Raw genomic sequence first — 26651 nt, forward strand, 5'->3', positions numbered from 1 at the left:
GCTGCCTCCCTTGGGCTAAATATTGGCCTCATAGTGTCAGAGGTCATGCCTAGGTTTTGATGCACTAATGCAGGTTTGCGCTCGTATTCTATGATGATTTAGGGGTATCTAGTTGGCGGTAAGTGTACCCCATTGTGGCACCATGTTATAGAATTGTCTCCTATGCCAAAGAAGCCTGTGAAGTGAGATGCCAAGAATGCAGGGACCAGAACCAGCCATGAGGAGCAGTGCAAAATCACAACAGTTTATTGAAATGATGACCCGACGTGACCATGTTTCGACAAGATGCGTCTGCATCAGGAGTTCAATATCTAATACGGTGTATTTATTTATCGCTTCTCTTATGAAATGAATGGAGAAGTATATCCCAGTGGTGACAAAGAGTCTTCAAATATGTAATAATCGACAGTCAAACAGCAACTCACATAAGGAATGTCACACAAAGCCATATGATAATCACTGTTGACATATGACAATGTATCTGAGCAATGTCCAGAAATAACAGGATGGCTACACTAGAGTGGCTGATTCAGCTATATACTGCTAAAGATGCACAGCCATATAGGGAGTCATTGTATAAGCAGCTGCCTAGTTTTATTTATTTCTTAGGATTGATATACTGCTGATAAATTCCATATACAAATCAACTTATGCATCCAGCTTTTCTTACTTAAGCGCACAACTATGGAATGCTCTGCCAAAGATAATAAAAACGAACGACCACCTAAGCTTCCGGAAAGAACTAAAAACAAACCTGTTCAAAAAGACATACCCCACCGACCCAACATAAAAACCTAAGTTCCTGCGACACTGCAAAACCAAAGACTGTAATGGACATACCTTAACCCTCATCCCCCATCCCTAACTTCCCCAATGTATCTACCAAACACGAACCTTCTTTTACCACAATAACACCAGGGTCGCTTTACTCATACTACCCCTCTCCTCAAGACCCTTCACTGGCTCCCTATCCGTTTTCGCATCCTGTTCAAACTTCTTCTACTAACCTATAAATGTATTCACTCTGCTGCTCCCCAGTATCTCTCCACACTCGTCCTTCCCTACACCCCTTCCCGTGCACTCCGCTCCATGGATAAATCCTTCTTATCTGTTCCCTTCTCCACTACTGCCAACTCCAGACTTCGCGCCTTCTGTCTCGCTGCACCCTACGCCTGGAATAAACTTCCTGAGCCCCTACGTCTTGCCCCATCCTTGGCCACCTTTAAATCTAGACTGAAAGCCCACCTCTTTAACATTGCTTTTGACTCGTAACCACTTATAACCACTCGCCTCCACCTACCCTCCTCTCTTCCTTCCCCTTCACATTAATTGATTTGATTTGCTTACTTTATTTTATTTTATTTTTTTTTGTCTATTAGATTGTAAGCTCTTTGAGCAGGGACTGTCTTTCTTCTATGTTTGTGCAGCGCTGCGTATGCCTTGTAGCGCTATAGAAATGCTAAATAGTAGTAGTAGTAGTAGTAGTATTTGTTCATACCGCAACTGGCGAACGCCATTGCGGTACCATGTAAGCCACATTGAGCCTGCAAATAGATGGGAAAATGTGGGATAAGTACATAAGCATCGCCATGCTGGGACAGACCAAGGGTCCATCGAGCCCAGCACCCTGTCACCGACAGCTGCCAAAATAATAAGCAATTTGTCCCGCCCATCTTAAAAATACTGTATTATTCCCTCGGCCATTCAATAACATTCTATGGCTTTTTTCTCCATGAAGCTGTCCAACCCTTTTTTGAAGTCCGCTAAGTTAACTGCCTTAACCACCTTTTCCGGCAGCAAATTCCAGAGTTTAACTACGCGTTGAGTGAAGAAAAATTTCCTCCGATTCATTTTAAATTTACCACACTGCAGCTTCATCGCATGCCCCCTTGTCCTAGTATTTTTGGAAAGCGTAAACAAACGCTCCACATCGACCCATTCCATTCCACTCATTATCTTATAGACGTCTGTTATACCTCCCCTCAGCCGCCTTTTCTCCAAGCTAAAGAGCCCCAGCCTCTTCAGCCTATCCTGATACAAATCCTGATGCACGTGGGAAGGAGGAACCCAAATTACGGCTGTGTCATGCAAGGTTCCGCTTTAGGAGTTACAGACCAAGAAAGGGATCTGGGAGTCATCGTGGATAGGACGTTGAAATCTTCCACTCAATGTGCTGCGGCGGCCAAGAAGGCAAACAGAATGTTGAGTATTATTAGAAAAGGGATGGAAAACAAGCATGAGGATGTTATAATGCCGTTATATCGCTCCATGGTGCGACCGCACCTGGAGTATTGTGTTCAGTTCTGGTCGCCTCATCTCAAAAAAGATATAAAGGAATTGGAGAAGGTGCAGAGAAGGGCAACGAAAATGATAAAAGGGATGGGATGACTACCTTATGAGGAGAGGTTAAGAAGGCTAGGACTCTTTAGCCTGGAGAAAAGGCGGCTGAGGGGTGATATGATAGAGGTCTACAAAATTTTGAGTGGGGTAGAGTGGACAGATGTGAAGTGTTTGTTTACGCTTTCTAACAATAATAGAACTAGGGGGACACAAGATGAAATTAGAATGTGGTAGGTTTAAAACAAATTGGAGAAAGTTTTTCTTTACTCAGTGCATGGTTAGACTCTAGAACTCATTGCCAGAGAAGGTAGTGATGGCAGCTGGCCTTGCTGAGTTTAAAGGGGGTCTGGACAGATTCCTGAAGGAAAAGTCCATTGATCGTTATTAAATTTTGGGATTTTGCCAGGTTCTTGGGGCCTGGATTGGCCGCTGTCGGAGATGGAGTGCTGGGCTTGATGGACCTTTGGTCTTTTCCCAGCGTGACAGTGCTTATGTACTTATGTACTTATAGGTAACTAAGCGGTTAATAAAAACTAAAAAAAGCAGGCTGTGTTAAGGATGTGGCAGATAGAAGGGGGATGGGGGATAAAAGAAAAGGGGAGGAAAGAGGGGGAGTCACAGGGCACTAGGGAGGGACAGATTAGGTAGGGTTGGAGTCAAAAGCTGCAGAGAAAAGAAAGGCTTTGCGAAATGCCTTGGATGACTGAAGGAAGGGGGTTGCTCTAAAGGAATGCATGAGGACACCGGAAACCAATGTTCTAGACGAAGTGGGGGGGGGGTCTTAATCAAAGCAATGTGCAAGGTGAATACATTTAACTGCTGTGGACTGGATCAGTTGGAGGTATTTCAGGGATGAAAGGGGAAGACCAGCACAGAGGGAATTACAGTAGTCGAGGCGGGAAATCACCAGAGCAAGAGTGAGAGAGTGGATGGAGTGAGAGGAAAGAACATGTGTAAATGCCGATATTCTAGTCATGTACATGCGTATGAGAACAAACGTGTTAAACAGCAGTTTCTGGCTAAGCGGTATTCAGTCAGTATGTGCCTAGATGCAATGGTGAGTATTTAGCAGGTGGTGTCCACATGGGCACTGTGTACCAATGGTTTTATAGTGAGAATACTGAAACAAAACTTTAAAGTAATACAGGAAAGCAAGACCTTTGAAGTCAAAATGATTAAACATTTTGATACCCACCAGACAGGACTTAACAAACATCTGGGTTTTCTAGCCCATTATAAACCATGAATTTCCACTGCTTTGTCACCCTCTGATCACCATGCATATCTCCCTGTCCCTCATCCTCTCAGTCTTCCCTGTTTCTCACCCAACCCACTCCTCCCTCATCCTTTTAGACTGCCACTGAAATACTTTGATGTTTCACTTATATATACTGTTACTTATCAAAATTTACTTATTTCTGATCTGACGAAGGGCTACCTTCGAAAGCTAATCAAAAAATGTATTGTTAGTCCAATAAAAAAGGTATCATCTTACATATTTTTTTATTTTATTCTATTTCTATTGATTACCTTTAAAAGTGGGCTAACACAGCTACCATATCTCTCTACTCAGTTTTTCTTGATAAAGCAGAACTGCAAGTCAATAGAGGCGATGGGAGCAGGGCCACCGAGAGGGGGGGCAAGGGGGACAAAATTCCCCGGGCCCGGGCCTCCAAGGGGGGCCCGGCGCTGCAGTTCTCTGTCTCACCCCCCGCCCTCGGCTCTGTTGACAGCCCCCCTCTGTCCGACACCGGGCCCCCTGCATTCAAATCACAGCGCCTCACCTCCGTGTGAAAGCACAGCGGCAGATCGCCTCCCTTCGGGCTTTCCCTCCCTGTGTCCCGCCCTCGTCTGATGTAACCTCCTGTTTCCACAAGGGCAGGACACAGGGAGGGAAGGCCCAAAGGGAGGCGATCTGCCGCTGCGCTTTCACAGAGAGGTGAGGCGCTGTGATTTGAATGCAGGGAGCCTGGTGGTGGACGGAGGGGGGCTGTCGACGGGGGTGGGTGGGTGGAGACTGGGGACTGTGGCATGGCGGCCTCATGGGGGGAGGGGGGCGGCGATGGCGATGGCGGCGGCAGGGCCCCGGGGACGGCCTTGCCCCGGGCCTGGCCCAGTCTCTTGACGGCCCTGGATGGGAGAAAACTAGGACTGACTTAGTTCACAGGGGGATGGTGTGGGGGGCACCACTACGATCCTCAAGAACCACTGTAACGTCATCTTTGTAGCATATACATAGATACTGGCATACAATGATGGCAAGGTATGCAAACCTCTTTCATACATATTCATTGTGGATCTTCTGGAATCCAGACTTATCTGGTTTCCTAGATGAGCTTGTCCCTTGTGACATGGCAGTAAGTTAGTCACCTTACTATGTAAAGAATATTTAAAGCCACATTTAACCAGAATTTCTAAATGCTTCTGTAAGTTCAATTAAAGCTATCTGACAGAGTCTCGGTTGTGCATACATGAAGTTTACAACCAAAAACCACACTGAGGGAATGGGATGCAAAATTGTGCACCACAGCTCATGATTTTTTAATGCAGTAATAAAGTAGAAATGCCGTCTCATAAATACATGATTGTGGTTAAATTATCCGCATCTCAAGAGATGTGAAATTTTTTGTGATAAAGTCCATAGGTAAATAATGTATTTTTCTGTTCTGGCTCATTTGCATGATATCAATTGAACTGGAAACCCCAAGTCGTTGAACTCAACATGTACCACAATACTGGAGAAATAAAAACAGGAACATGTTTTTTCTTGTACTGAACAAAACAAAGGCATCCTTAATGCAAATTTCCCAAAGCTAACATATTCCAGTTAATACATTAAAACTAAAAACATTTTTTCCTACCTTTGAAGTCTGGGCATATTATTTTTCCAATCATGCTGATCCCAGTTTCTCTCATCTACTAAGTCTTTCCAGTAGCTGCTGACCATTTGTCCTTTCAACTTCTCCTCTTGTCTTCCTCCATTCACTCGCATCTTTCTCTGACATAGTGATCTTTTTCTTTTAGCTCTTTCCTCCTTTTCTTTCTTTTCTTTCTGGCCACTCATATTTCACCCTCTTTCTCACTCTCCAGTTCTCTACCTCCTCTTTACTTTTTCAGCTTTCCAACTCCTTCTCTCAGTCCCTAGTTTCCAATTTCTGTTATTTCACATATTCCTCACTCTCCTATTTCCTTCTGTCATCCACTCCTTATTACCACATTTCTAATCTCCTCTCACTCTTTGTTTTGACAGCTCCCCCCCCCAGCCTTTCACATGGCTCCATCATGTCCAGCATCTTCCCTCCTACTCCCTTCCTACACCTTTGTAGCCCAGCATCTCCTCTCTCCCTCTCCTTTTCTCCACCCCCCTACCCTTGCAGCTCAAAATCTTTCCTCCCTCTCCCTACATATTTCTAGCCTAGCATTGCCCCAATAGAGCAGCTTATCCCCTCCTTGTAACAGTGCAGTTTCCCCCTCCTTCTTTCCCCCAGTCAGCATCTCCCCCTCTCTATCTCCTGCTTCTCCTTTCCACATAGCCAGCATCTCCCCTCTCTCTACTCCTTCTCATTCCCCCCCAGTTGGCATCTGCCCCTCCCTCTCTACACCTTCCCCTTTCTCCCCAATCAGCATCTCCCCCTTCTCTCTCCCCATCTTCCCCTTCCCCCTATAGTCTGCATATCCCTCTTTCTCCATTCTTGTACTCCCCCCCCCATACACAGCATCTCCCCGCTCAGTCCTACTTCATATCCAGAATCTCCATCTCTCCTCTTCCCTCATCCCCATTTCCCTCTCTCCTCTCCATGTCAGCATTTCTCCCTCTCTCTTCCCTGGAGCTGGCTAATGCATTGCTGGTTAGATGCAATGTTCGGGTATAACAAAAGAGAGGGAACGAAGTACAAACTAAAGTCCAAACAAAAAAAACAGCACCATGGGCCTTTAAAAATGGAACACAGTTCTTTAATGAATGAGCCTTGACAAAAAGACCCGACACAGGCCGTGTTTCGGTGACTAGCACCTGCGTCAGGGGTCTACATAGAATACAAAACATAGAAATAATATATTTAAAATTTTTTTTTAACATATAATGAATAAAACCAAAGATTAATATTTAGACTCATCAAGCATACATATATAAGCCTATATAAACACCTAAAGCATTTAATATTTTAACATTGCATTTAATATTTTAACATTCTCATATATTATTATATAGTAATTTGAAAATAAGTGGATAATTAATCAAAACAAAAATGGTAACTCACCACAGTGATGATGTGGAAAACCTGGGGAATAACTCGAATATATTCCTCTACAATATATTATTCCTTACTTTTGGACAAAAATTTTTTTCATATATTAATATTATATGTTTAAAACGCTTATTTTAATTATTTATAATATATTTTATAAAAAAGGTCATATTATATAATACTGGCTATAACTAAATTTCATATTCATAAAAGCTTAAACTAACAGAAAGGTCAAAAATAATTTTTTTTAAAACATTTTAAAATGTACAATAAATTTCAAACATTACACTGATAATATTATAAACCTTCAAAAACATTCAAATCAGCACAGAAATGAATAAATATATACATCTTCAAATATAAAAATGCCAAAACTATAATATCTAGTGGCATTACTTGATCTTAATTTTGTCACTATTCAAAACGCCATTTGCATAATTGATTGCAATTGGCAGATAACAAGATGAATAACAAATTCAAAAGTATTTTATTCATTGACTAAAGTAGCATTAGCAGTTACAGATAAAATTGGTATATAGCAAAACAAGTGTACCCAGAGCTCCAAACAATAAATAAGTGAATAAAAGCCCTGTTAACCTTTTGTCACTATTCAAGATGCCATTTGTATAATTAATTGTGATTGGCAGATAACAAAATAAATGCAAATTTTAAAGGTATTTTGTCACTAGCTAAAATACCATTAGAAGGTACAAATAAAATTTACATAATTAATTGTAATTGGCAGATAATGAAACAAATATACCCAGACCTCCAAAAGATAATAGAAGCCCTGTTAATGCTATAATATATATATATATATACATACATACACACACATACATACACATACATATATATATGTTTCTCACATCAGCATTCATTTAATAAAATGTCTTCAATATTTCTTTTAGAACATAGCAAAAATGATTTTCATAAGCAATAAAATACTGACTTTCATTTTAATTAAAGAAAAAAAATGGCGTTTTGAATAGTGACAAAATGGGTTTTTTTAAAAAATTAAGATCAAGTAATGCCACTAGATATTATAGTTTTGGCATTTTTATATTTGAAGATGTATATATTTATTCATTTCTGTGCTGATTTGAATGTTTTTGAAGGTTTATAATATTATCAGTGTAATGTTTGAAATTTATTGTACATTAGCAGCACAGGGGGCGTTCCAAGATGGCGGATTAGACTTGATGGTGGTCGGAGCGTGTTTGAAATCCTTTCATTTTACCTGTATTCCAGAACGGTGATAGTATTTGAAAAAATGCCACATACTAAAAGAAAGGGCATTGTGAAAAGCATATCGCCAGCAGCTCCAGGTACAACGCAGATTCAAACAACGCTGGACCGATACGCCACAAGCACCCCACGTTTGACCGGCGAAAGTGTACCCGCAGTATGGGCAGGTGAAGGAGCATCTAGCCCACAGGGTTTGGAAACATCGTTGTCCTCGCCAGAAGTGAATCCTCCGCCGTGCCCCGCTGTAGTCTGGGCGTGTTCGGAGACCCAGGAGCATTCGGAAGTCGTTGTTCCAGGTTCTCCGGTCGGCGGGGACACCCCCAGAGAAGCGGGAGGTAACAGCAAGGGAGAAGTTGTAACTCCACCGGTGCCAACACTGGAATCTATTAGCTTCGCGATTCAGTCCTTAACGTCTATGGTCTCACAAACTGCCCAGGAGACAACATCAATAGTGAGTAAACTGGATTTGCTAACAAATGCGTTTGAGTCATTGAAACAGGAGTCTGTATTAAATAAAGCACAGGTTCAACAGGATATTTCTTCTTTGACTAAAAAAACAGACTCATTGATTAAAGATAAAATGATAATTCATCAAAAATTGGAGAATTTTGAAAACTATAATAGACGTTTGAACCTACGGATTCTTAATTTTCCCCATTCTTCGGAAATAAATGCAACTGAGATGTTCAAAAAATACCTAATTGAAAACTTAATACCTCCTATTAATAAACTATTCTATATACCTATTCCTAAAAAGAAAACAGATGGGAATCAGCAATTTCAGGACCTGACTGATTTTTTGGAAAATTCTAACGATGGGATATTTGAGAGGCGAACTCTTCTTGTCTCAGTGGTTTTCGAACAAGATGTGAATATGATTAAAAAACTTTACTTTTGTAATTTTGCAAAACCATTTTATGGCGAAAAACTTTGGATTTTTTCTGACGTTGCGAAGATCACCCAGGAGAGACGTCGGTCTTTCCTGGCAATGAGAGATGAAGTTAAGGCTTTAGGAGCCAGTTTTATACTGTCTTATCCTTGCAAATGTCAGTTAAAATATTTGGACAACAAATATCACTTTTTTGATCCTGGACATTTGAGAAGTTTCATAGACATGAAAAAAGTGAACAGATAGATCTGGTGCTAGTTTAAGATCAATAATTCACAATGTGTGTGTTTGATGGGGTGATCCAGGCCATATTCTTGTTATAAAATTTATTCTGATTTAACTCCTTTTAAATTTCCAGCCCCCTTGTCTTAATTTTGTGGTCTAAGAAAGAAGTTTAATTGAAATGGGGGACTACATATATTGAAGTAGAATTTTTCTGTTTCTGTTTTTCCTAAACAAGATGTAATGCTTGTGTCATGTTTAAAAAATTTATAAATAAATATTTTTAAAAAAAAAATGTTTTAAAAAAAAATATTTTTGACCTTTCTGTTAGGTTTAAGCTTTTATGAATATGAAATTTAGTTATAGCCAGTATTATATAATATGACCTTTTTATAAAATATATTATAAATAATTAAAATAAGCGTTTTAAACATATAATATTAATATATGAAAAAAAATGTTGTCCAAAAGTAAGGAATAATATATTGTAGAGGAATATATTTGAGTTATTCCCCAAGTTTTCCACGTCATCACTGTGGTGAGTTACCATTTTTGTTTTGTTTTGATTAATTATCCACTTATTTTCAAATTACTATATAATAATATATGAGAATGTTAAAATATTAAATGCAATGTTAAAATATTAAATGCTTTAGGTGTTTATATAGGCTTATATAAGTATGCTTGATGAGTCTAAATATTAATCTTTGGTTTTATTCATTATATGTTAAAAAAAAATTTTAAATATATTATTTCTATGTTTTGTATTCTATGTAGACCCCTGACGCAGGTGCTAGTCACCGAAACACGGTCTGTGTCGGGTCTTTTTGTCAAGGCTCATTCATTAAAGAACTGTGTTCCATTTTTAAAGGCCCGTGGTGCTTTGTTTTTTGTTTAGATGCAATGTTCAACACTTAATCAGCTATGGATTACCACATAAAGATAGGACTGACTTTTATGCAGTCCTATTTATGCAATTAACCTGGCCAGTTAAGTGCTGAATATTAGCACTTAACTGGCCAAGTGCTGATTCTGCCCCCAGAAGACCCCAAAATAGCCAGTTTTCAGTTCAGAACTAACTGGTTATTTTCAGCATCATTAACCAGTTAAATGCTGCTGAAAATAACCAGTTAACCCTGAAGAGACAATTTAAATGGCCAGGAGCCATTTCTGGTCAATTAAATCACTTTGAATATCGATCCCAAAGGTGATAATTTTATGTAACCCTTTGTTCGGGGTCCACTTACTTGGTCCAAGGGATATACACAAAAATAATTTATTTGCCTCAGTCCTCTCTCCAGTGCACACAGTAGTATTCACTCACACTTCCAGGAGTGGATGCTTTGACTGGGGAGGGAGAAGGGTGGAGTGATTTCCCTTCAAGGACCAAGGTATCTAGTACTAAGCTCACAAATAACACATAGCTAGGGACAGTTACTAAGTTGCAGCAAAATGGGCAATATTATTGCAGCAAAATTTTACAATGTGAATCACTAACCCGTGGTACCTAGTGACTTGCAGGGTAAATCGCATTGCTACAACCAGAAACATCATGCATTCTTCTTGTAAAGAGCCAGGCCTGGCTTGATACAAGACCCTCCACCTCCTGATCCCCAGGGCCAGGGCTGGATTGATGCCACACCCTCCACCTCCTGAACCCCATGCCCTTAAGCCACCCCCCCAGCAGCACCTACCATGAATGTCCCTGGTGGGTAGTAGGGAATAGCAGCAATCTCTGGACACTGCTTCAAAGCGGCTGCCTTAGTGTCTTCCCCTCTCTCTCTCCTTCCCACTTCCATTCAGCATCTGCCCTTCTCTCTTACCAGTTCCATCCAGCGTCTGCCCCTCTCTCTTACCACTTCCATCTAGCATCTGCCCCTTTCTCTCCTCTCCACTTCCACCCAGCGCCTGCCCCTCTCTCCCGTACTTCCATCCAGCATCTGCCCCTTTCTCTCCTCCCCACCTCCATTTAGTGTCTGCCCCTCTCTCCTTCCAACTTCCATCTAGCATCTGCCCCTCTCCCCTTTCCACTTCCATCCAGCATCTGCCTCCCTCTCCTCTTCAGTTCCATCAAATGCTTGCCTCTTCTCCTCCCCACATCCATCCAATGTACAAATAAGTACCTGCATATACTATGTAAACCGCTTTGAATGTAGTTGCAAAAACCACAGAAAGGCGGTATATCAAGTCCCATTTCCCTTTCCCAATGTCTACCCCTCTCTCCCCTCCCCACTTCCATCCAGCATCTTCCCCTCTCTCCCCTCCCTGCTTTCATCCAACGTGTCACCTACCTACTTTCATCCACCATCTGCCCCCTGACACCCTCACCGCTGCTGCTGTTCTCCTGAAGCAGTGGTAGCAGCGGCAAGAAAAAAAACACCACTGTGGGGCCTCTCTGTACATACTTGCAGCTGCTGGCTCTGCCCCAGAACAAAAAGTGATGATTGAGGGGGTGGACTGACAGCTGTGGGTATGTTCAGGGATATCCCACGGTGGCTGTATTTTGGTTTACCGTTGCTGCTTCTGGTTCAGGAAAGCAGCAGCAGCAGAGGGTGGCAGGTCCCAGTGTGCTGCGGCACAGGGGGCCTGAACTGCTGCAAAGACATTTACCAAAGGATGCGCAGCCACGCAGGCATGCAGCATAGAGGGAGCAGTGGTACTGAAATCTCCTGCAATGAAAAGTCATGTTAAGAAAGCTGTTTTTGGAGCAAGTGCACAGCATCCTTTGATTTCCACAACCCTCAGAAATATAGGATCCTTGCACATAAAAAAATCCCAAGTCCTCTAAACAGAAGACAAAATCTGTTTCCCTAATGATTACAATAGCAGGCAGTACATGTAGCCAGTAGTGATTTAGGACAGTAAGTGCTGAATGTGAATCACAAGGAAGAAAGTAACATGTACATCAAAGTGTTATTTACTTGTCATTTTCAGAACAACTGCTATGGGCTAAGTGGGTTACAGTAATGTATTGTGAAGAGCTCCACTAACTATTATTTATTTTTATTTCATAAAACATTTTTACAATATTCACTGTCAACATATGATCAATTATATTTAAACAGGCTGTCTGAACTGACTGGTCCCCTACCAATTTATATATTATCTCTAAAGTATTCTACAAAATATACTGAATACTGAATTTCCAGCCACAATCTGTAGCTTCCTGCCAAAGATGAAGGAGAATAAGGGACAATTACAGGGTCAGAAAACCCTAGACAGATTTATTACACCAACCATAGCCCAAGTTTGGCACATTCTAATTGAATCTGAAAGCCCTAAAGAGGCAGAAAGAAGTCCCCAGGCCACTAAATCGAATCCCCTCCAGAACTACGGCCCAACCCAAGTTCATTCCAGCAGCTACCATTCACTCTGTGTGTGTGTCAAGCAAATCCTTGATGTTACCTGTGCTTTTCTTCAATACTTATAACCAAGATGAACAGTTGTATATTTGCAGCACAAACAGTATGAGTCAGCCCACATGTGAATTATCTTCTAGGGCACTGTCTACATTTATGGTGCTATGAAAATAGCAGAAACCCGTCCCTAAGTGGTGACCACAAGTATGGATGTGACCGTCAATTTTCATGATGACCACAGAGGTTCATATGCATATGGCAGAAATCTAGTGGTCAAGGGTGATCATGAAGATTGGTCTGTCCACTTACTACAAGAGATAACCACGATCTATGCCACACATCTCCTAGAATGTAAAAAGTGCAAATCAAAGGATATTGTGCCATCAAAGCTGGGCAAAGCTGGCTATTTGGCATAAAAACACAGTGCATCAGAATAAAATCATCTAAAACTGAATCTGTGGAGAGAGAGAGAGAACACAAAAACAGTTATGTAAAGTACTTGCAAATACCTCAGAGGCCAGAGTTTCCACACGGAATCAAGTAAAACTACTGATGCAAATTTACAGCGCGCAAACATTGCACTAGATGGAACCATGAAAATATAGATTTGCAAAATGAGCAGGTTTTACACTGGGGCAAAGCTCTGTACCCCGAGTTTACCTCAAAAGTTCCTTTCTTTGTACAGGGTCCTGGCACAGGCTGTCTGCTACCGACCAGAATCTTCTCTCTGCTGCAACCCACCCCTTTCTGATGTAACGTCCTGCTTACGCAATACTAGGTCACAGCAGAGAGAAGGTTCCGGTCAGCAGCAGACAACCTATGCTGAGACCCTGTATGGAGAAAGGAACTTTTGAGATAAATGCTGAGGGGGGGGGGGGGAGCTGAACCTGGAGACGGAGAAGAGAGAGAAGAGAGGGGGAGAAGTTGGCCTTTGGAAGGGAGGGAGGCAGCCAGAGACATTGGACTGGTTTGTGGGGGAGGGGCAGAGATGGTGGAGCTGTAGAGGGAGGGGGAAGAGATTGTACACCCAGGGGAGGGAGAAAGAATGAGCAGGAGAGATGTTGCATTTGAAGGGGGGAGAAAAACATTGGATCTGGAGAGGAGGAGGGGGAGAAAGATGTTGGATCTGGAGAGCAAAGAGGGGGAAGTGAAAAGAGAGATGTTGGATTTGGGGGAGAGAGAAAGGGAAAGATGTGGGACCTGGAGGGGGGCTCATGACCCTTATTGCCCAGTGGCCCAGATCTCTATCAGTCTGCCCCTGACTTCAGTGCAAAACTCCCTACTTTGTTACTTCCCCCTTCTGAAAAATCATTCCACACTTCTGTTTGCAGTGTTTGCACAACTTCCCAGTCCTGGGATCAGTAAGTACATACATACATATGCAAATCTATTAATTGATATCAAACCCAAATAGTAACTTGTGCATCATTTCAACCAATTAAATAACTTTTTTTATTTAAGATAATACCATTCAATATCAGCCCTACAGCTAGACCTGAGAGCTCCATTTTCAACAGCATGTACCTTTATTGTTTGAAATCAGCTCAGACAATTTGTAAAGCTTCAAGTGGACTATCTGAAAGCATATTCCACTGGGTACTGCAAGACATTAACCCCTGATGTTCATACTACTTGAGAAAAATACCAATTCATTGTGGGGTCCTTTTGCTAAACTATGGTAAGCACTAACGCATGCATACCACAGCAGAAAAGGGCTTACTGTGGGGCAGGCTCAGTTGTCCCATGGTATTTTGGGATTGGCACACAGTACCTATGTGCTAAAAAAATAAAATTTATTTTTTGTGCTGGGGACAGATCTGGGGGGTAGAGAAAGAGCGTGTTCTGTGTTAACTGGTTAGAGCAGCTACATTGACGCATGCTGATTAGCACGTGGTTAGCATGTGATCCCTTACTGCCTACATTATGGGTGGTGGTTGGGGTTTACATGCTAATGGCCACATGCGAATGGGAAAATTAGCGAGTGGCCATTAATAATGAAAATAGAAAAATTGGCCATATTACCTCTGCAGTAAAAATGGCCTTAACATGTGAAAATAACCCGCTTAAGGACCTGCTAGGGCCACTTTGTACTGCAGTTTGGTAAAAAGGTCACTGTCAGGCTTATTTTCGAAAGAGAAGGACGCCCATCTTTTGACACAAATCGGAAGATGGGCGTCCTTCTCCCAGGGTCGCCCAAATCGGCATACTCGAAAGCCGATTTTGGGCGTCCCCAACTGCTTTCCGTTGCGGGGACGACAAAAGTTCCGGTGGGTATGTCGGAGGCATAGAGAAGGCGGGACTTGTGCCTAACACATGGGCATCCTCGACCCATAATCGAAAAAAGAAGGGCGTCCCTGACGAGCACTTGGACGACTTTACTTGGTCCTTTTTTTTTGTTATGACGAAGCCACGAAAAGGTGCCCGAACTGACCAGATGACCACTGGAGGAAATCGGGGATGACCTCCCCTTACTCCCCCCCAGTGGTCACTAACCCCCTCCCACCCTCAAAAAAATTCTTTAAAAATATTTTTTGCCAGCCTCAAATGTCATACTCAGGTCCATCGCAGCAGTATGCAGGTCCCTGGAGCAGTTTTAGTGGGTGCAGTGCACTTCAGGAAGGTGGACTCAGGCCCATCCCCCCCCCCCCCCCACCTGTTACACTTGTGGTGGTAAATGTGAGCCCTCCAAAACCCACAAGAAACCCACTGTACCCACATCTAGGTGCCCCCATTCACCCCTTAGGGCTATGGTAGTGGTGTATAGTTGTGGGGAGTGGGTTTTGGGGGGCTCAGCACACACGGTAAGGGAGCTATGCACCTGGGAGCTTTTTCTGAAGTCCACTGCAGTGCTCCCTAGGGTGCCCGGCTGGTGTCCTGGCATGTCAGGGGGACCAGTGCACTACGAATGCTGGCTCCTCCCACGACCAAAGGGCTTGGATTTGGTTGTTTCTGAGATGGGTGTCCTCAGTTTCCATTATCGCCGAAAATCAGAAACGACCAAGTCTAAGGACGACCATCTCTAAGGTCAACCTAAATTTCCAGATTTGGGCGTCCCCGACTGTATTATCGAAACAAAAGATGGACGTCCATCTTGTTTCGATAATATGGGTTTCCTCGCCCCTTCACGGGGACGTCCTGCGAGGACGTCCTTAGAAAAATTTGGGCGTCCCTTTCGATTATGCCCTTCTGTGTGTCCATCCCAATGTGGTTGGGAATTTCCAAAGTTCCCATGGTGAACAGTCATTCCCCAGATCCATAAAAAGAAAATGGGGAAAGACAAGAAAAAGATAGAAGGAATATGCAAGGTATTAGAGTGGAAAGGATAGGAAAATGTTAATTTATAGGAAATATATCACAATCTATTTGTAGTTCCATTGAAGACTATGAGTCATATATTATGGGATAAGTTGATTTTTAATATGTGGATTTGGAAGGTGAGTTATTGGAGGAATTATTTAGGGGCCCTTTTACTAATGCGTGTAGGCGCTTTTGCACGTCCACTGCGTGTCAAATTGACACTACCGCCCAGCTACCGCATGCCCCGGGTGGTGATTCCATTTTTGGCACGTGCCCAAAAAACACAGTAGAATATATTTTCTATTTTCTATCGCGGGGCGCTTACCCAGAGATAATCAGCAGTTGGCACGCGCTGGACATTTACCGCCTGGTTAGCACGTGAGACCTTACCACTAAGTCAGTGGGTGGCATTAAGGCCTCAGGCCAAAAATGGACACGCGCTGATTTTAATTTTGCCGCATGTCCATTTTTTTTTTCCAGGTGTAAGGTATACACAAAAAGTAGCACATATGAGTTTATCTTGTTGGGCAGACTGGATGGACCGTGCAGTTACTATGTATGTATGTGTACTGAGAAAATGGACCAATGCACGTCCAAAACACACACTTACACTACCACAGACCACTTTTTACTGTGGCTTAGTAAAAGAACCCCTTAATTTTTTTATGCTGTTTGCCAAACTGCCCAGAATGAGTGTGGGAAGGGAGCAACACCAATAAGAAGTTAATATTGCTGTATTTAGTACTTTAAAAAGATGTTGTATTGATGGTTTATATTTTATATGTGTCAGTTGTAACACATATTGGATGCAGGTCTGTCCCATATAAAGGTGTGAGTAAATCAAATTTATTTTATAATACCATTTTTGGAAACGCATTTAAGCAATTTAAGGGCAGTTCTATAACTGGCACCAAAGAAAGGTGCCAATTGTGCATGTAAGTTATAGAATAATTACACTTCCACACTTGATTTACACCATTAGCTGGCAATTACGTGCCAACATCACAGCATATAAGTGCGAGAAGGGTGATAGCATGGTAGGGTATGGGCAGGTCCAGTGGCGTAGCCACGGGTGGGCCGAAGTAGCACACATTCCTTCCATGTTAAATTGTACAGCGCTGCGTAACCCTAGTAGCGCTTTAGAAATGTTAAGTAGTAGTACATTTAGCCTGGCCAGACTTCCCCTTGATGGAAACAAAAACACTTCTCTCTATGATAGTTTTCAGCGCATGCTTGCTGTAGACAGCCAAGGTGCAGAGAAACATTTTTCCACCAGCTGAGATATTTTTTTGGTGTTGAGGAGAGAACACTTGGTGCCCACCCACTTCTTGCCTAGGCCCACCCAAAATCTGCTGTCTGGCTACACCCCTGGGCAGGTCATAGGCATGTCGCTGGAATACATGCAGAACTTATCAAACACTACACGTTATTTACACTTCAGGGCAGGGGCGTAGCCAGACTTCAGCGGAAGGGGGGTCCAGAGCCTGAGGTGAGGGGAACACTTTAGCCCCCCCACCACCATTTTTGACCCCCCCCCCTGCCGCCACCACCACCTTTGACCCCTCCCCTGGCACCAACCCTTTCGACCCCCTCGTCCCGCCATCGCCAACCCTCCCCCGCCGTCGGGTACCTTTGCTGGTGGGGGTCCCCAACACCCGCCAGCCGAAGTCCTCTTCTCTGGCGTGGCTGCGTTGCTGATCTGCAAGGGCAGGCTTCTGTTTCTATGAGTTTGACGTCCTGCACAGGACCCCCGCCAGCAAAGGTACTCAATGGTGGCGGGGTAGGGTTGGCAGCAGGAGGAGGGGTCGAAAGGGTTGGCGGCAGGGGAGCAGGGCTAAATCTATGGGGGCCCATGCCCCCGTGGTCCCACAAAGCTATGCCCCTGCTTCAGGGCACAATTAGGTGCCAACAGTAACAACTGCCATTGACTTGGCGTAATTGTTGGTGTCTAACTTTAGGCGCACCAATGACGACTTACATTAGTATTCTGTAATGGAATCTAGCCACCAAGAAGCCGCTACAGAATTGGTACTAGGATCATCACATTGGAATGCCTAAATCTTGGCACCAGTTTATAGAATTGTCATCTTTCTCTTTTACCAGAGGACTATCATTTTGGCAGAAGGCTCACAACACGGATCAGACGCTGGCATCCTATTAGTCAAAGCATTATGGGGCCATTTTACATAGGTGCTTAGGTGCCTACGTGCGTACAACCAGGGGAGTAGCTGCGTGGGGCCACGGGGGCCTGGGCCCCTGTAGATTTGGTCCTGGACCCCCCTGCCGATGACCCTCTCGACCCCCACTCCCGCTGCCATCCTCCCCCGCCGCCACCGTCGTCGCCTACCTTTGCTGGCGAGGGACCCCAATTCCCGCAGCCGAGGTCCTCTTGCTTCCCGCACAAGGCTTTGTTCTGTTTCTGATGTCCTGCACGTTGGCAATGACGGCGGCGGTGGTGGAGGGTTGGTGGCGGGAGGGGGAATCAAGAGGGTCGTCGGTGGGGGGGGGCAATGTTGGTGGTGGCAGTGGCAGTGGTTGCGGCGGGGGGGGGTCAGCAATGGCGGGGGGTGGGTCAGCGGCGCCGGGGGGGGGGGCTAAAATGTGCCCCCTCACCTGGGCTCTGGACCCCCCTTCCACTGAAATATGGCTACACCCTTGCGTACAACACGCGTCAAATTAGAACTACTGCCCAGCTACCACGTGCCCCTGCAGTAATTTTAATTTTGATGCACATCCAAAACGCACGGCAGAAAATAACTTCTAGTTTCTACCGCATGGCGCTAACCGGGCGGTAATCAGCAGTTCACACGCATTGACGATTACTGCCCGGTTAGCGTGTGAGACCTTACCGCTAAGCCAATGGGTGGCGGTAAGGTCTGAGATCCAAAATGGACGTGCACTGATTTTTATTTTGCCGCACGTCCATTTTCACCCCCCCCCTAAAAGGCCTTTGTTGCAGGTGCGCTGAAAAGTGGACCTACACACGTCCAATACAGGTGCCTACACCAGCGCAGGCCACGTTCTGGCGTGCCTTAGTAAAGGGCCCCTATGTGTTGTCATTTGGGGGCAGGCTTGCAGCAAATCCCAAACAGATGTGGTATATGCGTGGAACTTCACAAAAGGGCAGGTCTCAAAGGCTAAAATAATAGAAGCCCAAAGCATAATCTAATTTTAACCCCTGCTTAATACATTCTCATGAAAACATTCAGGAAGCATTTTGTCACTGATATTTTTACCCGCTGCTTCATTTAGACTGGAGTCAAGGCGCATTGTTTCAAGTAAGTGCTCCAAAATTTTTTCCGCAGTCCCTGACATGACACTGTACCTAGAGAAAATGAAGACACTTTGCTGATAGTGGGTATTAAGCCAAGGAATGAAGTTTCACACTATTGCTAGTTATCATTTCTACTCTGCTATGAACTACACCAGTGGTTCCCAAACCTGTCCTGGGGGATCCCCAGCCAGTCAGGTTTTCAGGATATCCACAATGAATATTCATGCAGTGGAGACAGAGCATGCAAATCTCTCAGGAATATTCATTGTGGACATCCTGAAAACCTGGCTGGCTGGGGAGCCCCCAGGACAGGTTTGGGAGCACTGAACTAGACATACGCATTGCTGTACAGGTACATACAAGAGACTTTAAGCTCCTCAGAGCAGGGACTCTAATCAAGGCAAAAGGAGAATAAGAGGGTTCAGCAAATGTATTTATTATAGAAAAATGGTTAATATTCAACAAAACTATTCTCAGTGAGAGAATGTGGTGCATTCCTTAGCTTTCTAGATCAAGTACTGCTGGAACTATGTTTCTCCAGAACAGTGGTGGTAAAAGGGCCCTGCGGTGGTGTGAGCGTGCTAGTTTGCTGCTCGCCGAGTCCCCCTTTTACCACCACCTGGTAAAAGGGTTTTTTTTTTTTTTTTAACGGTGGTAAGGGCTCCTGTGCTAACCCAGAGGTAACTGGGCAGTGCACGGGGCTACCCAATTACCTCCGAGTAATCCCCAGGCACTAAAAACAGAAAAGCATTTTTTGAGCACTGGAAATGTTGCACAGCAAACACCAGCACTACCTTTGGGTTCATGTAGGGCTGATTTGCCATGCGCCATTGCCATAGTAGCCCTACCGCAACATAGTAAAAGGCCCCATAGTTTTAAAATCATACTCCACCACTGATTATTTAAAGGGATGGTAAAATTTAGTAGTTAGTTCTAGCTACTTGGACAAATTACAAAAAACATTTCTTCACCATCTCAGTAATAAATGCAGCATTTCACCCATCTGTTTTGCACGTTCAGACAGGATCGCCCATACTTATTTTTCACTAGACGTCTACAGGGGAAACTTTAAATCCAGCTCAGCAAAATATTCAGGCAGTAATTGTGAGATCCTAAGGAAGCCCTTTGTCATAAATACATTAAGGTCTTGTTGACATGAGTCATTCTAGGAAAAGGCTATTTATAGTGCAGCATTAAATGAAGACATACTTATACTGTGACTGGGAGCTTCCTTGACTAGAAGCTCTTGCTCCTGCAGGGATCTTCTCCAGCACCAGGACATCTTGGCCATGTTCTTTGAGTCGTACTGTATTTGCCTCAACATCCTGCAACATAAGTTCACAAAGAACACAATCTTGTTTGGTTTTTTTTAATGAATATACTTGGCTCATTCATTAATAGGCCAATAACAAGAGCCCTTTTACCAAGCTGCGGGAAAAAGGGCCCTGTGTTGGCAGTGGGGTTTTTTTTCCCATGCGCCAAAGCCCTTTTTACGGCAGCAGCTAAAAAGACCCCAGGCACATATGGCCTTGTGGTAAGAGAACTCTTAACTCTTACCGCATGGCCATGCGACAGGGAGCCCTTACCGCCACCCACTGGCACACGGCAATGCACAATTACCATTGGGTTATTGCCATGTAAGTCATTTCCAGGGGTTTTCTTTTTCCACCTGAAAATGGCACGTGCTCAGGGCGGGACTACCTCTGGTGGCCACATTGGGCTGGCGGTAGTCCCAAAAGAGCAAGCGATACGCCCATGTTGGACTTACCGAAACTCTGTAAAAGGGCCCCTTATACCTCTGTTTTCTGATAATAGACTGCTGTTTCCAGTGAACTAAGGGTCCCTTTTACTACGGTGCAGTGAAATCTGGGCTTAGCACATTGTAATGCAGGACTTTCCAGTGCACTAAACTTAGAATTACTGCAGCATTAAATTCAGGCATTTTATTTATTTATTTTGTTGCAGGTCATGCACTAATGTTCCCATTAGAGTGAGGCACCTACAAAAAATAATGTAGGAGCAGTTACCGCCTCCTATTTAGGAGACGCTAAGATGTCCCATGTTAATTCAGCTTTATCCAGTTAGTGCACAGTAATCCTAACATGTTAACTGGATTTATAAAGCACGAGGGCAATATAACATTGGCATTGCTCCTGCTGAAGTGTACGCCATCTGGGTAGTGCATTTATGATGTGGGATGGGGTGGGGAGAGGGGGTGAATGAAAAAAAGGAGGATTAATGGCATGGAAATTTGTTTAAAGTTTATTCATGTTGTAAGAAGGAAGCATTTAATAGCAGGATTACGAGGGGGGGGGGTCCAAGTAAAGTTAATTAATTTATGTGGAGCTGCTGTGTATAAAATTAAAATTATATTAAAAGAAATTGCAATTAAATTAAGTAAATTTAAGAGAAGGTTTGGGGTACTTAATGTGGAATTTAATTAAGATTATTGGGAGGAGTGCTGAGAAGAAAAGGGTTAATGGAAGCTGGGATGTGATTGGAATTCTGGGAAGGTGGGAAGGAGGAAATGGAATGTTGAGGTTGACGAGATATTCTGTGGGTGGTTGGAGCAGGAACGTGAAGGTGTTAATTTGATAATTTTGTTCCCACCCGGTCCACCCCTTTTTTTTGGGGGGGGGGGGGTTATTAGTTTTGCTGAAGGATATGTGTTTAACATTCTTGTTTTGTGCTGTGTTGTTTGTATTGGTGGGATTGTTTCTTTTGGGTTGGGGGTAGGGGGTCACAGCGGTGGGAAAAAACAATGAACAATTGGCAAGCGACCTGCATTTATGATTTGAATTGCTATTTTCTTTATGGTATGAGATGCTTTTGTGTGAGATCTCCACAAGCCGAGGTGAGGCCTTGTTGACACCGCAGGTCTCACTGGAATACATATGATGAATAACTAAATATATTTGATGGAATTTGGGCAGCTAGTTCGGCACTGACTAGAAACATAGATGGTAAAGCCATTTGAAGGTAATTTGTTAACTAGTAGTTTATTTTTTGATTGGTTGATATTGAAATAAAGATGCAGTCAAGTTTTCTTCCATGAAAGATGGTAGTTGTGTGGTTTAATTTATGAATGAGTATGGAAGTGGATGCAAGTGCCAATGTTACACAGGAATGTCCACTCTCCACCCATGACAAGCCCCATCTAAAAAAATATTTTAACAGTTAACGTGTTTTGCGGTAAGCTTGTTCTTACACGCTAACCACATGTTAGGGTTTGTTAGTAAAAGGGCCCCTAAATGACCTGCCACAGTTAGATTGCTCATTCCTGAATCTATTCTTTCTATGGTGGTAGATGCATATAAATGTCTTTATTGAAGCAACTTAGAAGACTCAATATGGGTCGTGTTTCGGCAAACTTGCCTGCATCAGGGGTCAATCGGCAGGTGAACAATAATTTGGAGGATTCACCTTCCCGAATGACCCTTGATGCAGGCAAGTTTGACGAAACATGGGCTGTGTCACATCCAGTGCCATAGCGAGGGCAGCTGACACCCGGGGCGGGTCGCCGCTGCGCCCCCCTCCCCCTGGGTGCAGCACGGCGCACCCTCCCCTCTCCGGAGCGCACCCCTCGGAGCGCGTCTTAAGAGGGAAGGCATCAGGCGACGAGGGAAAGCGGCGAGGGATGGGCGGGAGGGCCAAACCGCCCCGAGTGCATGTCGCTGGGAGCTGCGTCAGCTCCGCTGGTTCCCTGCTCTCTCTGCCCCGGAACAGGAAGTAACCTGTTCCGGGGCAGAGAGAGCAGGGAACCAGCGGAGCCGACACCCCCCCCCCCCCCCAGCGGCGTGCACCCGGGGCGGACCGCCCCACCGCCCCCCCCCCCCCCTTCCTACACCACTGGTCGCATCTTCTAAGTTGCTTCAATAAAACTGTTTCTATTATTTCACTTTTGGGTTGACATCATTTTTTTGTTGGGCTGCTCTATATTGTTCTTTATTCCCTCTGCCTTTGTTCTCACTGCAAATAAATCACATTACCGCCCTTAGTGCTACAGTCTGCAAATATTCCTAAGCACACTGCATAGGGAGCCATCAGCAATAGATCAAATCAATATCAAGTATTTTCACAGGTAAATAATTGGAATGAATACTTTTAAAACAGGGAAAAGCTGAACTTTGGAATTCCATTGCTTTTTTGGAACAATATTAACATTTGACATTGACATTTTTAGACATGCTTTGTTAAGCTGTGAATTTTAATGTTCGGTATCTATCAAGCGTGCCACAACAGAAGAAAAGTTGAAAACCACTGGCCTAGATTTATGGGCCTAGTGTTGAAAATCAGTGCTAAGCTCATAATTTCTTTCCCCCACCATAAAGTCATTTGTGTATTATATTGTTTTATATGTTATTTACCAATGAATTTGTTTAACATGTAATTTTTAACTCATTGTGTTGGTTTTGTATAAAGTAAGGAACTGTCCATGTTCTGCATGAGTGACTGAGGTGAATGATTCTGCTAGCATGTAATGTCTGTGTAGGAATCTGTAAAAGTCCAGTAGTAAGTATATTGTTGCTCTAGAGTCCAGTGTAAGATTTATTTATAGCACTGTCTTTTCATAGGTGTTAGGGCTGTTATGGTGTGATAAGTTTCCTATATAGGTTTTGAGTGTCTTTTTTCAGGGTCTTCTGATATTTTTCAAGGTGTCTGGGGCTTTCTGAAAACAGCCCATGTGTCTATACTCCAAATAAGACTGTTCTAATATATACTGTTTACTTATTGCTGAATAAAACTTAATTTGTTCTCCTTTTGTAAATCTAACTATAGCTTTGCACTGCTGCATTACTTCCAAAATAAAATGTAGTACATTAAGACTAGGTCAAAAAGACATCAGAACAGAAGAAAAATACTTTTAATTTGTATGTATCAGCAAAAATGGTTTTAAAAAATCCCATTCAAAAACATCTGAAAACTCAGCTACATTTTGAAAGGCATTTCCTGATCTAAGCTCAGTAGAGCTTTTCCTTGGCTCCATGGTCATTTTCATAAGTTCTATTCATGTATTTTTTTAAATTTATTTGTATAGTGCCTTGGTATAAAGATATCTTAGCCATGTCAAAATAAATAGAAAAAAAATCTGATATAGATTTGCTTGAAAATGACTATCAAACAGCTGTTCTTCATACAGTTCCCAAAATTGTAAAACATGCCTGGTAACCACATTCTGAGACCAGCTAGTCACCACTATGCCAAAACTAAGGTGATTCAAACTTCAGACACTCAGATGTTCCATAATACTTAAAGTTAAACAACTTTAATCCTGTTTATCAAAATCAAAACTCTGTGTTCTTACCAGCATTAGCATCCACCAGAACCTCGAGGCCAGTTCTAGTGGGAAGTGAAAAATATAAATGTTTGGGTTTTGGTAAGAATGATTCAAATCATTTTCCTGTTCGTTCTGGTGTGCTTGGTTTGGAAGATGCCACCATTGACCTCTGTGGTGTGCTCCTGCTCAACACTCACCCTTAGGATTCTGTTGAAGTCTTCCTTGTCCACCCTCAGGAAGTGGCAGTTGTCCTCTCGCAGGACAATGGAGGCTGCCCGTGGAGCATCATTCACGAGTGCTAACTTGCCAAAGTCATCTCCCTCATGCAGAGTGCAGACAACTCCCTAAGAACAGAGAGAAAGTGTCACTGCCTGTCCATTGGCCTTATTTGACATGAAACCTGTGACGAACAGCAACACACGTGTGCAAATCAGTAGAAATCTTAACTGACAAACAGTGGAGTGCAAGGATGAGATGAAAGGCAAGGGAAAAGCAAAGACTAAGCAGGCTCTGTAATTAGTGTAAAAGACTACAAGCCTCTAAGAGGAACCCTGAACACAAGCATCAATAGGTGGGCAGGAGACTTGACTTCGTAATGGCATTCTAGTTCCTGTCATCTCCTTCTGCTTATCCGAATCACAAGCAAATTCAGTCCTCCAGTCTGAAAATGGGTTTTCAGAACAGCAAAGGCTTTCACATCAAAAAGTTTCCCAAGCTAACTTCTGCTAATAACTTTGCTGATTCTTCAATATGACTGTCCTTTAAACCAGACCTGCTTGCAGGTCTTATACTACTACTACTACTTAACATTTCTATAGAATGGAGATATCTACCACAGGCTTGGTCAGCCAGCAAGTGTTAAAAGAGCATTTTTAAAATCACCTCTGTAGGGTATTTCCCTTCCATAAAACATTATAATAAAAATAAAACTAAGCAATATTATTGTTATTATTAGAAAACAATGTATTTTAGATACATAAATGCAAGCAGAGTTAAACCTTCTGATATTCAAAAGCATTTAATTGGCCACAATCGGAATCTGGCCGGTTAAATGCCCCTTAACCGGCTATCCGGCAATATTCAGTGGGGGATATCTGATTATCCCTCGCTGAATATTGCCAGTTAGCAGCTAGCAGATAATCGGTTTTATCAGGTGATATAACCGGCTATCCGCCGATTTTCAGCCCGAGTTTAGCAGCCAAATATGGCCGCTTGAAAAAGTGGGGTATCTATGGCCAGTTTCAAGACAATCGGCTAAGTCTGAATATCTACTTAGCCGGTTACATTGAAAATAAACCGGATATTCAAAAACGGTCACCAGAAATGGCCCGCATTGAATATCCAGCATCACTGCGGACCGCGGGAGTTAGCAGGGCTAACTCCTGTGGTCTGAATATCGGCCCCAAAGTATCTTATTTATTTATTTATTGGGATTTATTAACTGCCTTTGGGGCCCTTATACTAAGACGCGTAGGCGCCTACTTGCATACAACATGCATCAAATTAGAACCACTGTCCAGCTACTGCGTGCCCCGGGTGGTAATTCTAATTTTGATGCATGCCCAAAATGCACGGCAGAAAATAATTTCTACCACGTGGCACTGACCGGGTGGTAATTGGCAGTGTACGCGTGCTGACGATTACCGCCCGGTTAACGTGTAAGACCTTACCACCAAGTCAATGGGTAGCAGTAAGATCTCAGGCCCAAAATGGATGCGCATCAATTTTTATTTTGCCACAAGTCCATTTTCGAACCGCCCCCCTCCAAAAAAAGGCCTTTTTTGCAGGCACACTGAAAAATGGACCTGCATGCATCCATTACACACGCCTACACCAGCACAGACCATCTTTCAGCGAGCTTAGTAAAAGGGCTCCTTTATGAATAGGTTCATCCAAAGCTCACCTGTCACCTCTGTGATTCCTAGGTGAACAGGACTGCGGACAGCATTGTTTCCATGCTTCAAAAAAACATGCAGGAGCTGTCCATGAAACAAGATACCCTTCAATGACTGTTCTTACCCCAAAAGAACAGGTCAGCCAACTATGAATAGGATAACATAAAGGTTTTCAATCGATTGCATAATTATAACTCCACTCTAAGGCACTCGGTTGGATTCTGTATAAACTCTGGGGGCAATTTCTGAACAGCCCACATACTTACAAAGTCTGCAGGTACTTTTATCTACTGACTCTGCACCAGTTCTCAAATGCAAAGTACAAGCATATCCTTCCTTTGAAAACTGCCAAGGGAAAGCATACCCACAGAGATCTGCACTTGCTTTTTTTTCTGGGTATTGCATTGTCTCTTCAAAACATATAAAGAGGAGCAGGCTTGCAGCAAATCTCAAACAGATGTGGTATATGACGTCTAAGTCGGACTTTGGACATTTTGTGCTAAACATCCCAAATCCGAATAGCAAATGTAACCATTTTTGAAAAAGCAAAATATCTTTTTTTTTAAATACCATTTGTAGCAAGGTTTTGTGTTCTGTCATTT

At 43.2% G+C, this 26651-nt stretch overlaps 1 protein-coding gene across 1 annotated transcript in view; it reads right to left on the reverse strand.

Moving 5' to 3' along the window:
• Positions 1–26651, reverse strand: part of RAPGEF4 (Rap guanine nucleotide exchange factor 4) — a 298747-nt gene that overhangs the window by 98655 nt on the left and 173441 nt on the right. The window contains exons 13-16 of the mRNA XM_030210347.1: positions 24352–24498; positions 20086–20201; positions 18839–18927; positions 12682–12760 (exon numbers count right to left, since the gene is read on the reverse strand). Coding sequence (XP_030066207.1) covers positions 12682–12760; positions 18839–18927; positions 20086–20201; positions 24352–24498 — 431 coding nt within the window. The remainder of the gene's footprint in view (positions 1–12681; positions 12761–18838; positions 18928–20085; positions 20202–24351; positions 24499–26651) is intronic.

This window comes from Microcaecilia unicolor, chromosome 7, assembly GCF_901765095.1.
Source record: "Microcaecilia unicolor chromosome 7, aMicUni1.1, whole genome shotgun sequence".
NCBI lineage: Eukaryota > Metazoa > Chordata > Amphibia > Gymnophiona > Siphonopidae > Microcaecilia > Microcaecilia unicolor.